This window comes from Musa acuminata, chromosome BXJ3-1 (genome assembly GCF_036884655.1).
Source record: "Musa acuminata AAA Group cultivar baxijiao chromosome BXJ3-1, Cavendish_Baxijiao_AAA, whole genome shotgun sequence".
Taxonomy (NCBI): Eukaryota; Viridiplantae; Streptophyta; class Magnoliopsida; order Zingiberales; family Musaceae; genus Musa; species Musa acuminata.
In genome coordinates this window covers 23,143,385-23,157,333 of record NC_088349.1, presented here as the reverse complement: position 1 = coordinate 23,157,333, position 13,949 = coordinate 23,143,385, and the positions used below count along the sequence as shown (strand labels likewise).

The following is a 13,949-nucleotide window of genomic DNA, read 5'->3' as shown; positions in this document are numbered from 1 at the left end:
TTTGGTTTAAAGAGCTTGGACTTCATCAAATTAATGGATTAGTGGGAAAGGGGAGAAAACCTTAGGGATTAAAATATTCAAATTTGTATGAGAAACTTTCCACTTTTTCCACAAAGGAGTAACACGAAACTAAATGCATTTGAAGGAATATGAAGTTGAAGGGGAAATTATTTGAAAATGGGATTAGAAACCCTTGCCATGTTGAGGTAAGTTGAACAAAAACAGTTGAGGGAACATGTTGCAGAACTCTGAATTCTTGCATCCTTGTTTGAGAACAGGAGTCTCCTACCTGCCACTGCCCCAAGAGTATCCCTCTGTATTTGCGAGCATTGCTGCCATGACTTGTGGCTCAAGATATAAGATGAACTTTGTCTCCACTTCAGGGGGCCTTGGTCTTGCCTCTACTTTGGCCGGCATCATCACAGCGGGCTGTGTTATGCATTTGAGTTCAAGTTGGGTTGCTAAGGATTTCACCATTTTATGTGAGAGATTCATTAGAGGTCTGTTGAGCCCCAGTGACGCCATTCCCTTGTTTCTGCGAGCATTGTTGCTATGTCTCAAGCAGTAATATAGGCCCTGCCTCCTGTATATGCTTTATGGGCAGACCTCAGTGGCAAGGGAGAGACACTGGCTGCCATGGGTGGTGATGTTGTTTCAGATATGGGGGAGCGGAGAGGAAGGGAGAAGGGTGGGGAGGAAGATATGACTATTCACTGTATCTGGGTATTTTGTTTTGTTGTCTCTAAGCTGCATAAAATGTGATGATCATAGCTGTTAAAAATATATCACATGGTTAGAATTGTGTGCTAAATTTCACTGTAGGTTGCATTTAGTTTTGATTGTTAATCAAAATTTATTTTGCCCAATGGCTTTTTGGGGCCCACCATGACTCAACAGGCTATGGCATTATAACTTGAACCTGACCAAAATGATTAGCTGTACGTTGAACCTAGCAACTAAACAAGTACCTTCAATTAGTTGTGCCAAATATTGTCTATGAACAAAGAAAGTGGAAGGTGAGTGTCAAGAGAAGTTTGACTGAAGATGCTCTGTAAGGATAGATAAATGATGTGATATCCCTTGGAGTGTTTGTTAGAAAAAACAGACGTAAAGATCACACAGAAATGGTGGATGAAATGATTGATTTGGTTAGTCCTCGTTTTAAGAAATTTAAATTTTATTATTTGTTTTCTCTTTCTTTTTTTTATTTGAAGTTCTAAAAATTTCTCCTTTCCTATAATATGTGAGAGTGGTAGTGTATTCCAGATTATAATTTCATCATCCGCATGGGAGATGTGTGAAAGTACACTTAGATTTGGAATTGAAAATAGAAACGCAAGAAGATTCTGGTTTGTTGCTTGCATAATAGATGATGACCGGAGACTAATATTAGAGATTTACTTTCATCTGAATACGAACACGCATGAGAATAAACAAATGCAAAACAATTCCTTGCATTGTTTGAATTGAACCACCAGTAAATCTCCATGTAGTAGTCATGATTCAAGAAGTGGCATTATTTGCTGTACAGGAAAGAAGAGGGGCAACAATAACTCTGTTGCTCTCATATTTTTGTCATTGACTACTTATTGTACTTGAGATCGGATGGGAGGACCTCAATGTTGGACGTACTACTGTATTGCCAGGAGTTATAGAAGTTTTCCATCGCGAACTGCTTGGGCAAGTTCCACGGCAGGAGTCGGATAGATGGAGTTATGGGCTCGGTTGCTTCCGAGACAACTTTGCCACAGAGACATGTCACCGCAGTTTCGGTGCCCAGAAATCTTCTTGTCAATGTTCTGTCTCTCATTGTAGATTGTAGATCATTGATTATTTTTTTGTTCTTGCAAATCTCCATCCCTGTTCCTCAATCTTTGTCTATGCCCACCTATCTTCATGCATAAGCCGTATGCTGAAACATGAACATGGGGTAAAATAGTTTTACACGTAGCCAAGGCGACGTGTTCTTGTTTTCCTTTTTTCAAGTTAGGTCTTTGTATATTAGTGTGATGATTAAATAAGATTAGGGTTTTCCATCATGTTTTTTAAGGTAGTGGGGAGTTTAAATCATGATTTCTAACAATCATGAATGATCATTATTGCTGCTATATATATATATATATATATATATAGAGAGAGAGAGAGAGAGAGAGAGAGAGAGAGAGAGAGAGAGAGAGACTTCTTTATCCTATGATTTCATAATCTTGTGCAGATGCCACATCTTATCGACAAGCATATCCTGAGCTTGGTAATCTAGTTGAGTTCTCTTCTCCATTTAATGCATGCTTCTGTTTGATCTTGAAGTTAACCAAACCTTGTTTTAACTATGCTGTCACTTCAATGTAACAGGTCTCTGCAAGGGCTCATCTTAAGTTGTTCAAAGTAGCAGATTTCGCATAAAGAATTGTTTGCTCCAGTGACTCAACAGATGACTGATAACAATGGGGTACAATATCCTTAACACACTAATTTCTCCTCAAGCTCGAGCTCAAGCTCAAGCTCAAGCTGATAGGGTTTGGACTGCTGGAGATGGAGTGAACTGTTGAATCTCGGATTTTGATGATATAATCAATTGGTGGGTTAATTGATCTAATCCATATTATTGAGTTAAGTGTGCAGGATTAACTACGATAACCAGAAAATATAAAGCAATGATACCGGAGTCGAGCTCGATGGATGTTTAAGAGACCGAAGAATCATCGGAGATGCTACCGGAACCAACCGAGAAGAAATTGGGAACGTGTCGGAAGTTCGCCGAAGAAATCGTCGAAGGCTCGCGGAGATCACCGAGAAAGCTCGGCTACTCGTTAAAGTCATCACAAAGATTGGGAGCTTGCAGGGAGTCCGTCAGAAGAAGTTCGTCGGAAAGCTCGCCGGAACAAGACTCAACGTTCGCGGTTAAAAAACTTGCTTAGGATGTTTTTTTTGTGTTATGTAGTTCACATGTAATTAGGATTAGGATTAAGAGATAATCCTATATCCTGGTTAAGGGCCAACTGGGCCCAAAGTCAGATTTGGTTTGAGCTAAAATTAAGCCAAACAAATGAATTGGAGAGCCAGGCGGTGGCACCGCCTGGCTGGGCGGTGATACCTCCTTGGCTGGGCGGTTGCACCATCCAGCACCCGAGCGCTGGGCGGTGGCACCGCCTGGCTGGGCGGTGGCACCTCCAGCACCGGGAACCCTAAGAGAATTCAAATTTTGGAGCCCAAAATTTGAATCCTCTTGAGGCCTATAAATACCCCTCAAATCTCAGTTGAGGTTACAACTTTTGAGAAGCATTTTGATTGAGAGAAAAGTCTTAGAAAGTCTTAGCAAGTCTTGTTTTCAATTTGCTAGAGAATTCTCCTCCTTCTTTCTTATTGAAAATTTGTAAGAGGTTGAGCTGCTTGTAAAAGGTTGTAAGAGGGGTGTTTACCCTTCCATTTCAAGAGACTTGCTAGTGGAAGGTGGGAGCCTCATCGAAGAGGGGCCTCGCAAGTGGAGTAGGTCATTTGACCGAACCACTCTAAAAATCGGCGTAATCTCTGGTTTACATTTTATTATTGTCATTTACATTACTGTAAATCTTCTTACTGCTTTAGTTCCTTATTACCTTTGCTGCGAAACTTTAAGAATACGCCTTCAAGTTAAACTTTTCAAGTTTCGTTCGTATCATACGAAAGATTTTGTTAACATCGAAGTTTTAATCCGCTGCACTAATTCACCCCCTCTTAGTGTCGCTCCGATCCTAACATGAACTGCATGATTGTGCAAAAAGATATATGCAGTGCTCTGGCCAACTTATGAGTAGAAGATTACAAAGATACATTGCTGGAGCAACTGTGGATTCTGGGTTCTGATGGCCAACCACAACTGACACGTTGCTCACATCACACTGACGACTCAACAACAAGTGCAGAACAAGATAAGTTATACGTGTCTGGAGGAGCTGCTGCATGTTCCAAATTCTGATGCACAACCCATGGCAGAAAAGCACTGTTCATTCTCCCAAGGTCACATGCTACAACCCAAAAGTAAAAAGAGGCTCGACGACGGAGGACACAGACACAGTGTGGTGGCATTAACAGTAAACAATTGTGTGGGCGGAGAAATAAATCCATCTGATAATATGTAAGCAGCAGCACTCACCCAAGCATGATTCTTGTTCTCATCCATTGACACCCCTCACAAGCCAACCTAATAAGCTCGCTGGGTTGCTGCAAATCCTCTCTCTCTCTCTCTCTGCTGCTGCTGCTGCTGTAGAAATGGCTACTTTCCTGCTCCTCGTGCTCGCCGTCGCCATGTCTAGTGGTTCAGGTAAGCTTTAGGCTTCTCCCCCTCATTGAATTCTTCTGCCTTTTCTTTGTCTTTGTTGTTTAAGATAGGCAGAGGATTTCCTGATCATGTGAGCTAAGTGGTTAAGGTTGTGAAGCCACCTCTTGTTTCTTAGCACTCGTCGAATTTGTTTTCCTTGCATGTTTCTGCTTCTTCCTTGCCTATCTTACCTCCTCTGGTTCTTTCTTCAGAATCGAGTCCTCGAGAGACAACCGTCCTGCCTGCACCTATTTGGTTGACATGTTTTACTAGTTTCTATTTTTTTCATCATCTGATGGCAGAGAGAGATTAATGACTCAAAACACATGAGATCAACTATTGTGGGTACTAATAAATCTCTGCCTGTTCAACTGTTTCTTTCTCTCTCTCTTTTTCTCTTTGTTGTGTCTCATTTTATATATATATATATATATATATATATATATATATATATATATATATATATATATAGTTAAGGTTGATCCTAGTTAAATATTGTTTTCTTGGTTAACCTCTGCTCCATTTTGAAGATGCTGCTTGGTGTGTGTGCCGATCTGATATGAGCAACACTGCTCTGCAAAAGGCACTGGACTATGCTTGTGGAGCTGGGGCTGACTGCACTCCTATCATTCAGAATGGGGCATGCTACAACCCCAACACAGTGCTCGCCCACTGCTCTTACGCTGCCAATAGCTATTACCAGAGGAAGGGTCAGGCCCAAGGAGCCTGTGACTTTGCAGGCACTGCCTCTCTTACATCAACAGATCCAGGTAAACAAAGTCCCCTCTCCCCCCTATTCCAAGACACATTCCATTTACATTACCACTGAGCCACTCGTACTATCATCCTCTTTGGTTTTGCAGGGGGGAATGGTTGCACATACCCTGCGACTTCCAGGTATATTTTTCTTCGATTTGTGCAGAAGATAGCCATTGTTTTCTTAAAGCAGCTTTGAATGATAGCCATTGTTTTCTTAAAGCAGCTTTGAATTCTTTGAAGAGGCCTTTTGCTTTGGATGGTTCTTAAAGTTGTGGTGATTGTACAACCCCTGATGAGTCAAAAGATCCGGCCTTTCTTTCTTTCTTTCTTTTATTTATGTTCCTTTCCTTGCTACCCATCTTTAGCTTTTCCACTCCAAATGAGCATATATCAACCACTAGGATATATTGATGTTTTTTTTCCCCAAATATCTAAATCCTCCACCTGTCTGATTGAGGCTACGGAACATAATCTAAAATGTCATGTATCTATTTGATCTGCCAAGCGGCCCCTTGCTTTTGTCATAATCTTCTTTATGAAGCCAGTATGTTCCTTTTGCTTCTTTTCTTCCTCTATGGTTCGTTCAATCATTCATGAGCCATTGGGGAATCTTTTTTTTGCAAAAGCTGTTGTTGCTTTTGCATGCTTTTATGTGCTCGTGCCAGTTGTTCTTCTTGTTTATCTCGCTTTAATTTCATTTTACTGCTTGTTCATATCTAAACCTTGTTTCTCTTCCAATTCTTTGTTTGTTTTTTGTCAGTGTTGCAGGAACTTCCGGCACTCCAACAACCACCACCCCAACGAGCGGCACCCCCGCAATCGGCACTCCGACAAGCACAAGCACTACTCCCCCAACCACGACGACGACTCCTACAACCTTCAGCCCTCCAACCACAGGCGCCACCCCCACGGGGACCGGAGGGGTGCTGGGAGGACTGGGCCCCACTGGTACAACCAGTAGCATTGATGGTAGTGATGCGGGCTTGGTCGGAGGGGCTGAGGTGGCCTCACTCCTATCAACTCTCTTTCTCTCGTCCTTGTTCCTGTTGAGGTTATGAGTTCACACTTGTAGTAGGCTGTCTGAAATCACATCTTTCGAGGAATTGAAAGCATATCGATGAGCAGATGAGGGTCCACAAGTCATGTGATGAACATAGGTGGCCAACGAGGGATCCATCTACAGACGTTCCCCCCACCAGTGTTTTGTTGTTTAGTGGCAACAAAAGTGGGGCTTTGATTCCCTCTTTTATGCTCTTTTTCTTTTCATGGAACTTGTCCTTCTCTCTCTCTCTCTCTTAAGTGATCCAGGGAGGCAATGATTCATTGTATTATATGGGTTGATGAGGCTGCCATACCTCCCTTTTAGTTTAATGTCTAATCTATATGGGTTGTATCTATCTGCATGGAGCAATTCTTTCTGGTCAAGATAACGAAGAAGTCTGCGTGTGTTGCTGATGCCACAAGCGAACCAAAGTATGTAATGCCAGATCCTGATCACCAAATTAAACAGATTGGGCAAGGAAAAATACAAAAAAATTAAAATTAAAATTAAAAATTCAAACAAAATTATTTTTTATTATTACCAAAACCAAGTAATTTTCAGGCAATTCTTATATATGTATATATATATATATATATATATATATATATATATATATATATTGTTTTTCAAAAATGATGGAAATAATGATTGTTATTAAACATGCCAGCATTTGTAACATCGATAGGTACCGTATAGTAAAAATGATAGTAATTGCTGCTCTGAAAGCTAGTGTACGTTGATAAATAGGATAGCGCATACATGATGGATTCGCGATGGATTTTTTTTATTGTTTTCAGATTTTTTAAGTTCTTAAAATTTAATATGTGCCAATATATTGACATTCGCTATATATCAATATATTGACATTCGCTACATATCGTTACGATACTAATCCGAGTTCTTATGGATATTACAAATAGTCTTGACTAATTCTAATGGATATACTACTAGTAGATAAGATTACAAATAGTCGGAGCTTTGATCGATATACTACCAGTACGATACATAAGATCGTAAACCTTGTTGATACTAGTCCGAGCTTTGATTGATATACTACCAGTACATAAGATTGCAAACTACTTGATACTAATGCAAGCTTTGATCGATATTACTACCGGTACACACGATTGCAAACCAGCCATGCAACCATTATGCATGATACGAATTGGCTGCCGCATTCTTAATAATCTACACTGAGATGGTCAATGTGACATTCAATAAATACATCCAAATGACGAAGACCTTTTAACTTGCTGTAATTATTTTATATGGTATGTACTTAGCATACCATCTGTAACCATATATTAGCCTTTTGTTTGTGATCTCATCTCTTTACTACCTGGAAAAAGACAAACTCTTGTGCAGTTGGAAAGAATAACATTCGAGTACAACATTAATGAAATTTTGATTCAGACACAACAAAGTTGAACTCAGTTCCTCCCCCATATGAGCTGCCTTCTCCCTTCCAGAGATCCTTCTACACAAGTAACCCTCCCCATCTGATTTGCCTTCTCCCTTCCAGAGATCCTTCCACACAAGTAGGGCACAGACTTCCTAATCAGATCCCCAAATGTAATTCCTCAACCTCAATACAGATTTTGGTGCCTTAAAACAACTTGAGCCGGAGAAATGTTGCATAACATTACAATAGCGCACAGACTTCCTAATCAGATCCTCAAAATGTACTTCATCAATCTCAATACAGATTTTGGTGCCTCAAACAACAATGATCACAGAACTTGAGCAGGAGAAATGTTGCATAACATTACAATACAATTGGAAGTAGCGCATAGACTTCCTAATCCGATCATCAAAATGTACTTCTTCAACCTCAATACAGATTTTAGTGCCTCAAACAATAATGATCATAGAACAACTTAAGCAGGAGAAATGTTGCACAACATTACAATTGGAAGCAGCGCACAGACTTCCTAACCCGATCGTCAAAATGTACTTCCTCAACCTCAATACAGATTTTGGTGCCTCAAACAACAACGATCATAGAACAACTTGAGCAGGAGAAATGCTGCATAACATTACACTTGGAAGCCTTCACTGAAATAGCAAGGCCAATAGTACACCCCACAAACAGATTTCTTTTGACCTTGTCTTCAAATGCATCACATCACCAAACTTTGGGACAAAACATATTCGATTGGTCAATGACTAGATATTGCATAAAGCCATCTCAAAGAAACCAACTGCACTTACCTCCAATGGAAATCCAATCTAAAAACCAGGGAAGGTAGTGCATAGCCATGTGTGGGTTCCCATATCACCGATGAAGAGCAGCAGCATTATATCTAGCAATTACAATTAGGACAACTTTTCCAGTAACTTACAGTATCAGCATCCGGCACACAAATTTAGACATCTTACGGGCAATAAAATAAACAAATAAATAAAGATTGCCACTGGTAAAGATCTTTATCATAGAGGAGTTTACACACACACACATCCCCGGAAAATCCAATATGGAAAAATAAAACATGAATAACGATTTGATTGACTTAAACTGCTTAGACAAACAATATAACTCTAATTTGAGAATGACAGTGCCTTCTGTTTTTCCACACTTTACCATCACTTTTTCTTTTCTATTTCACTTATTGAAAAAACAACATCCAGCTATCAGTTCTCAAGAAAAGATATCTCGCTGCACATTTCTGAAATCCCCAAAATTGTGGTCCAGTTCGTATTGGCTTGTATAAATATCCCTACAAGCCCTTCATACAGAGTAAAGTTATGCTCGCAAAGCAAGGCCAATAACCTCTGGAAAAAATTGTCATCAATTACTCACAAATATAGTTGCTTGATCCAACAAGTCACCTTGACTTGAGAGAAGCATGGCCAGTGTCGCCCAAATGTGCAAACAATTTATTCCTGACATAACCACAATAATGGGCTTGACGCTCAAGAACATGGCAGGAAATGAAACGACCAGGAAAAGAGTAGTGACAAGTGATGACCACAACATGTAACAAAGGGTTTACAAAAGAGTGAAAAGTTACCTTGTTTCAAAGGTCTCCCCACATGTCTCACATGCATTACTCGGTGCTTTTGAATTAGCCTGGTAAAAATTATTGACAAGCTTATGATGATTATTGAGTTAAAACTAACAAACAAAATTACAGAGAGCAACTTTAGTAAACTCCATGATGTTTAAAAACTTAATATCCAAATGCACTCCAAGCCGTCAATGAATCTCATATTCCATGCTGATAACAGTTTAAGCAATTTCAAAAACTCAAGAAATTTTACAGTTCACTGAAGAAAACTAATAATCGCAAAAGTTAACCTCAAACTGAATTTGAATTGTCAAACATAAGTACCTGAAAATTGTAGAATAATTTTGAGCATATAGTTATCACCAGAACAAGTCTAAGCCTTATAAATGCTAAACCTCTTAGCACATTTGAGAATAAATTTGCATTTTGATGGTTGGGTAAATAAACAGAACTCTATGTATTTTCCCATTCAATAAAACAAAGCTGATCCATGTTCAAGTCCTTTCATAACATTTATCTTTGACTAACAAATGGATCTCAAGATCTGACAGAAAAGGATCTGTCAGCTGACAATCTACAGCAACTCTGTTCCAAATTATTAAATCTTACAGAATTGTGAAAAGTAACACCCACTAACAGAGCTAGGAAGAATATCCCAATTCCAATATCATTCTAAATTATCATCAATGAAGGAGTTAACAAGTACAAAATCTTTCAGAGCAGAAAAAAAAGGGGTTCAGTAAGTGTTCTATGTGAGTAAAATCATCAATCAAGATATCAGTTTTCCAAGCCCCCTACCCACCAAAGAAAAACAAGAAAAAGGAAAAACTAGATAAAGAGCTTCCTAACAGAAAAAAAGAACTTCTATAACCCAGGAGAAAAGATAAAACAGCTTTTATCTAGAGGATATTTCCAGGAATCCATCTCCATCTCATCTGTTGATTCAGATCCTTTAATCCATCTATATATAAGTCAATGGGAACACGAGTTGTTGATTATGTTAAATCACAAGGACAACAAAAGACAACTTAAAATCCTGCACTATTGTAAAAGTTATAATCATTTCTGAGGTTAATCAAGAAAAAATGTTGGTTAAAAAAAAAGATAAAAGACTTTTTTACCTTTTGTTTCCTTCCTTTTGGTAAGTTGTTTGTGTCAGCAGGTGCAACTTTCTTTCCTGCACCTTTGCCATCTACCTGTTGTTTTTTGGACTTCTGATTCTTTCCTGTAGGCCGATCCTTTTTATTAATCACAGTTGTCTCCTCAACTAATAAGGAAGAAGCCTCATTGTGATACTCTGTGCTTGTTTCATGGTTTTTAACCTCAGTATCCTCCCTACTAGTTTCATCCCTCTCCTTCTTAACTTCAGAATCAGCTTCGCTGGTCCCTGTTCTTGATGTTCGATGCCTACGGCCTCTTCTTTGGCTATCATAGTCCATGCTGCTTTGCTCACCATTATCAGGATGATAAATGTCATTCAATGATGAATCATGCTGTTTCAAAGAGTTATTTTTCTTATTCTTACGCCCTGCTACCATTGCTTCCAAAATGCTAGCTTCATCATCCCTCTCCCCTAGATGCTCAGCATCATCATTAGTCTCTGGCAATTCTAAATCTTCCCTTAACTTATCAGAAAGCTCCTCAACCACATCGCTGTCCTCTGACTCTGGAGGTTCATAATCAAAGCTCACATGGACTTCAACGTCACCCTCCTCTTCTAAAAACTCTTCATCCTCCTCCTTGAATGCCATCCTCAGTTCTGCAACCTTATCCTTGTGCTTCTTTGACTGCTCATGATTCTTCCACTGCTTATCTGACTTAAACTTCTTATTGCACACCACACAATAGAACTCCTCCCTGCCCTTCTTTTTATGATCATCATCATCATCTTCCAACTCATGGAAGTCATCCTCCTGCTCGTTACTCTGTGTCCACTCGGGCTCTTCAAATAGCTTTGCCTTCTCCATCTTCTTCCTTTCCTCCTCCTTCTTCCTTGCTTTCTCCTCTGCTCGATGCTTCTCTTCGGCCAATTTCTTCTTTACCATCATATCAACCACCCTCTTATCCCGTTTCTTCACAAATGCTGCAAGTCCCCGGACTGTATCATTGTATTCTCTCCTTGCCTTCTTCCTTAATTTCTTGTTCTCGTCCTCCATTGCACGTCTTGTCCTCCGGTTAGGTCCCATTGAAGCATCGTACTCGTCTACCCATCCAAAGTCCATCACCGTGCAGAATCCGAGCCAATAACTGTAGAATGCAGTAACTTGTGTATACGGACATTCCAGATTACCAATAAGGGGAGCAGGAGTCACGGCATCGGCTCCCAAACCCAATTCCTTTGCAAACCATATCTCCTGGGCGTAGACCTTAGCGAAGAGGTCGCCATAGACCTTGTAGAAGCCCTTGCCGGAGTCAGAGTAGCCGGAAAAGACGGAGTTGGAGAAGAAAGAGAATAGATCGAGGTCAAAGAAGGCGGAGGGCCGGTGGGACTTGGAGGCGGCGGAGGGGTCGGAAAATAGGATCTGGGAGCGATGAGAGTCGTACCAGGCACGCTCCTTCGGGTCGGAGAGGACCTCATAGGCGTGGAGGAGCTCCTGAAACGCGGCGGTGGCGGAGGTTGCGTCGACGGTGCCCGAGGCAGCGACCTTGTCGGGATGGAGCTGGAGGGCGAGGCGTTTGTAAGCGGAGCGGATCTCCTCCTGGGAGCAATCTCGCTGAACACCGAGGACCTCGTAGAGGCACCGCTTCCGCGGCTCCGCAGCCATGGACGGCTCGATTAGGGTTGCGGCCGAGATTGTGAAGGGATAGGGTTAGGGTTAGGGTTTGCGTCGAGCGGGAATGAAGAGAAAGGCGTGTTTGACCGGAAAAATAGGAAACCATGAAAACGTCTTATACTCGAATCGCGGTAACTAAACCCGCCGCGCCTACGGACTCCGTGCCGCCGTAAACGAGGTTTGGAGGAGGCGGTGTGCCACCGCGTTCGGATGTAATGGTCTCTTACCACCGTCAACGATCATCTTAATAAAAGTGAAGATTTGCGCATATCCGTATTTATTATTAAGCAGTATTCAATCCTTATAATCTCTTCCAAAATTTTAAATTATCACTAAGATTATAAAATAAAATAAAAATAACTGTAAGATTTCAGGAATTAAAAAAAGAAATTCACTCTTATCTAAGTTAGTAATTATTATAGAGAAATTTGATCACACATGCAAAGGATTCGCAAGCAGTCATAAGTTTTTTTTTTTTTTTGCACAAATTTGATGTAAAGATCATGCAAAAAAAAAAATTATATTAGGTTATGATCCGAGAAAGTCCCTTTAATACTTATCAATAATGAGTCAGAAGGATTTGGTTTATGATCATAGTTAAGTGTCGAAAAAATTGGATGATGAAATATCCTTAGGTGTATTTTTATATTGAGATCTACCATAGACAAATGCACCAATCATAAAGTATCAAACTTGAAAAACATGGAATAATAGTTGGTTAAGTCAACCTTTTAAGTAATTGACTATATTGGGTTAAATTGATTGTGGTAAAGTGTTGAGCATGTTGTGGGAGATGTTAGCATTCTTCAATTTAATTCTGTTCGACTATCAATTTAACCGTTTAGTCATGAATAATATTTTTGATTGATTTGATTGCACCATTGTCAAGATAGCATCTTAAGCCGATTTGACTTCATTATCATCAAAATAATAATTTAGGTCGATTCAATTGCTTTATCATCAAAAATAGCCCTTTCGGATTGTTCTATCGTGCTATCATCGAAATAGCACTTTACATCGATTCAACAAAATTGTCATCAAAATAGTGCCATAGGACTATTCAGTTGTGCTGTCATTAAATTAGCATTTTGGGTCACTTTGATTGTGATGCCACCAAAATAATGCCTTGGGTCGATTCAACCCCATTGCTGTTGAAATATATTTTTGGACTGATTTGGTCTATAGGGATACTTTATAACTAAATTTAATGACATCATTATACAAGGACACTTTTTAAGTCGTGTTTGCGAATACATTTACATTTTAACTGTGAAGTTGAAGAATGCTGGCGCTTGAATGACTGTGAAGTTATTGAATGCTTTTAATGTTTGATAAGTATAGATGAAAACTACATTTTATATGTGCATCGATGAACTATTGATTAGTAAATTGCATTTCAAATGTCCATTAATATTTTGGAACAAATTTACCCTTCAAATATTTTTAATATTTATTCAAAATTTAATACATATATTTTTATTTAAATATTTAATTTTATAAATAAATGTATGTAATCTTATAAAAATTTCTGTATACCCCAAATATAGATTAAATAAAAATATAATTATATAAAATAATATTTTAAAATAAATAAATAAAATTTCACCTTGTAGAAAATATCACTAAATCATTTTGACAATCTTATAATTTTATGTAATGTTATAGGATATTTTAAAAATTTTAAAAATAAAATTAGCATCCTACAAATATTGAAATGCTAATGCTACTTTTAGGCAGCATCAGCATCAACATTTGAATGTTTTCAATGCAGCATTCAGGCCAAATATGATTTTTTTTAATTTTCAAACAGTAATTCACATTTGAAGTATGCATTGAGCCCTCAATAAATATTTTAAATATGTTTGTGTTCGATTGCATCATCATAGATGAACATTTTATTATCAGGTTTGGTCGTATTATCGTAAACGAACACTTTATGGTTAGGTTCAATCATGTCATTATAGAGTAGAATCTAGTCGATCGTTATCAAGAAACGCTTTATGATCGACTTCGATCATATAATTGTAGAAAGATGCTTCATGGTGGGGTTTAGTCGAGTCATCATCGAGAGA

The 13,949-nt window shown here is 39.0% G+C and overlaps 2 protein-coding genes across 4 annotated transcripts; one reads left to right on the top strand and one right to left on the bottom strand.

Annotated features, from left to right (window-relative positions):
- Positions 1-3,552: 3,552 nt before the first annotated feature.
- LOC103973602 (PLASMODESMATA CALLOSE-BINDING PROTEIN 3) lies at positions 3,553-6,450 on the top strand. Its single transcript, XM_009388220.3, has 4 exons — positions 3,553-4,297; positions 4,825-5,064; positions 5,158-5,191; positions 5,814-6,450. The coding sequence occupies exons 1-4, from the start codon at positions 4,246-4,248 to the stop codon at positions 6,109-6,111; spliced, it is 624 nt and encodes a 207-aa protein (XP_009386495.2). The 5' UTR covers positions 3,553-4,245; the 3' UTR covers positions 6,112-6,450.
- A 2,025-nt stretch (positions 6,451-8,475) lies between these two features.
- On the bottom strand, positions 8,476-12,092 carry LOC103973600 (DNAJ protein JJJ1 homolog). 3 transcript variants are annotated; one of them, XM_009388219.3, is made up of 4 exons: positions 10,225-12,092; positions 9,107-9,165; positions 8,896-8,978; positions 8,476-8,821 (listed from the first exon to the last, which is right to left on the bottom strand). In XM_009388219.3, exons 1-3 carry the CDS (start codon positions 11,866-11,868, stop codon positions 8,921-8,923), a joined length of 1,761 nt encoding a protein of 586 aa, XP_009386494.2. In that variant the 5' UTR covers positions 11,869-12,092; the 3' UTR covers positions 8,476-8,821; positions 8,896-8,920. The 3 variants fall into 3 exon arrangements, with proteins under 3 accessions (XP_009386494.2, XP_009386493.2, XP_009386492.2); XM_009388218.3 differs by having other exon boundaries at positions 8,476-8,812; XM_009388217.3 differs by having other exon boundaries at positions 8,476-8,978.
- Between the last annotated feature and the right edge of the window lie 1,857 nt (positions 12,093-13,949).

Excerpts from the sequence above, each read along its gene's own strand:
- LOC103973602 (XM_009388220.3), top strand. The coding sequence starts at position 4,246 with ATGGCTACTTTCCTGCTCCTCGTGCTCGCCGTCGCCATGTCTAGTGGT. Across the intron at positions 4,298-4,824 it reads CGCCATGTCTAGTGGTTCAG|ATGCTGCTTGGTGTGTGTGC; the intron begins GTAAGCTTTAGG and ends TCCATTTTGAAG. Across the intron at positions 5,192-5,813 it reads ACATACCCTGCGACTTCCAG|TGTTGCAGGAACTTCCGGCA; the intron begins GTATATTTTTCT and ends GTTTTTTGTCAG.
- LOC103973600 (XM_009388217.3), bottom strand. The coding sequence starts at position 11,868 with ATGGCTGCGGAGCCGCGGAAGCGGTGCCTCTACGAGGTCCTCGGTGTT. Across the intron at positions 9,166-10,224 it reads CAAAAGGAAGGAAACAAAAG|GCTAATTCAAAAGCACCGAG; the intron begins GTAAAAAAGTCT and ends AATTTTTACCAG. Across the intron at positions 8,979-9,106 it reads GGGGAGACCTTTGAAACAAG|GAATAAATTGTTTGCACATT; the intron begins GTAACTTTTCAC and ends TGGTTATGTCAG.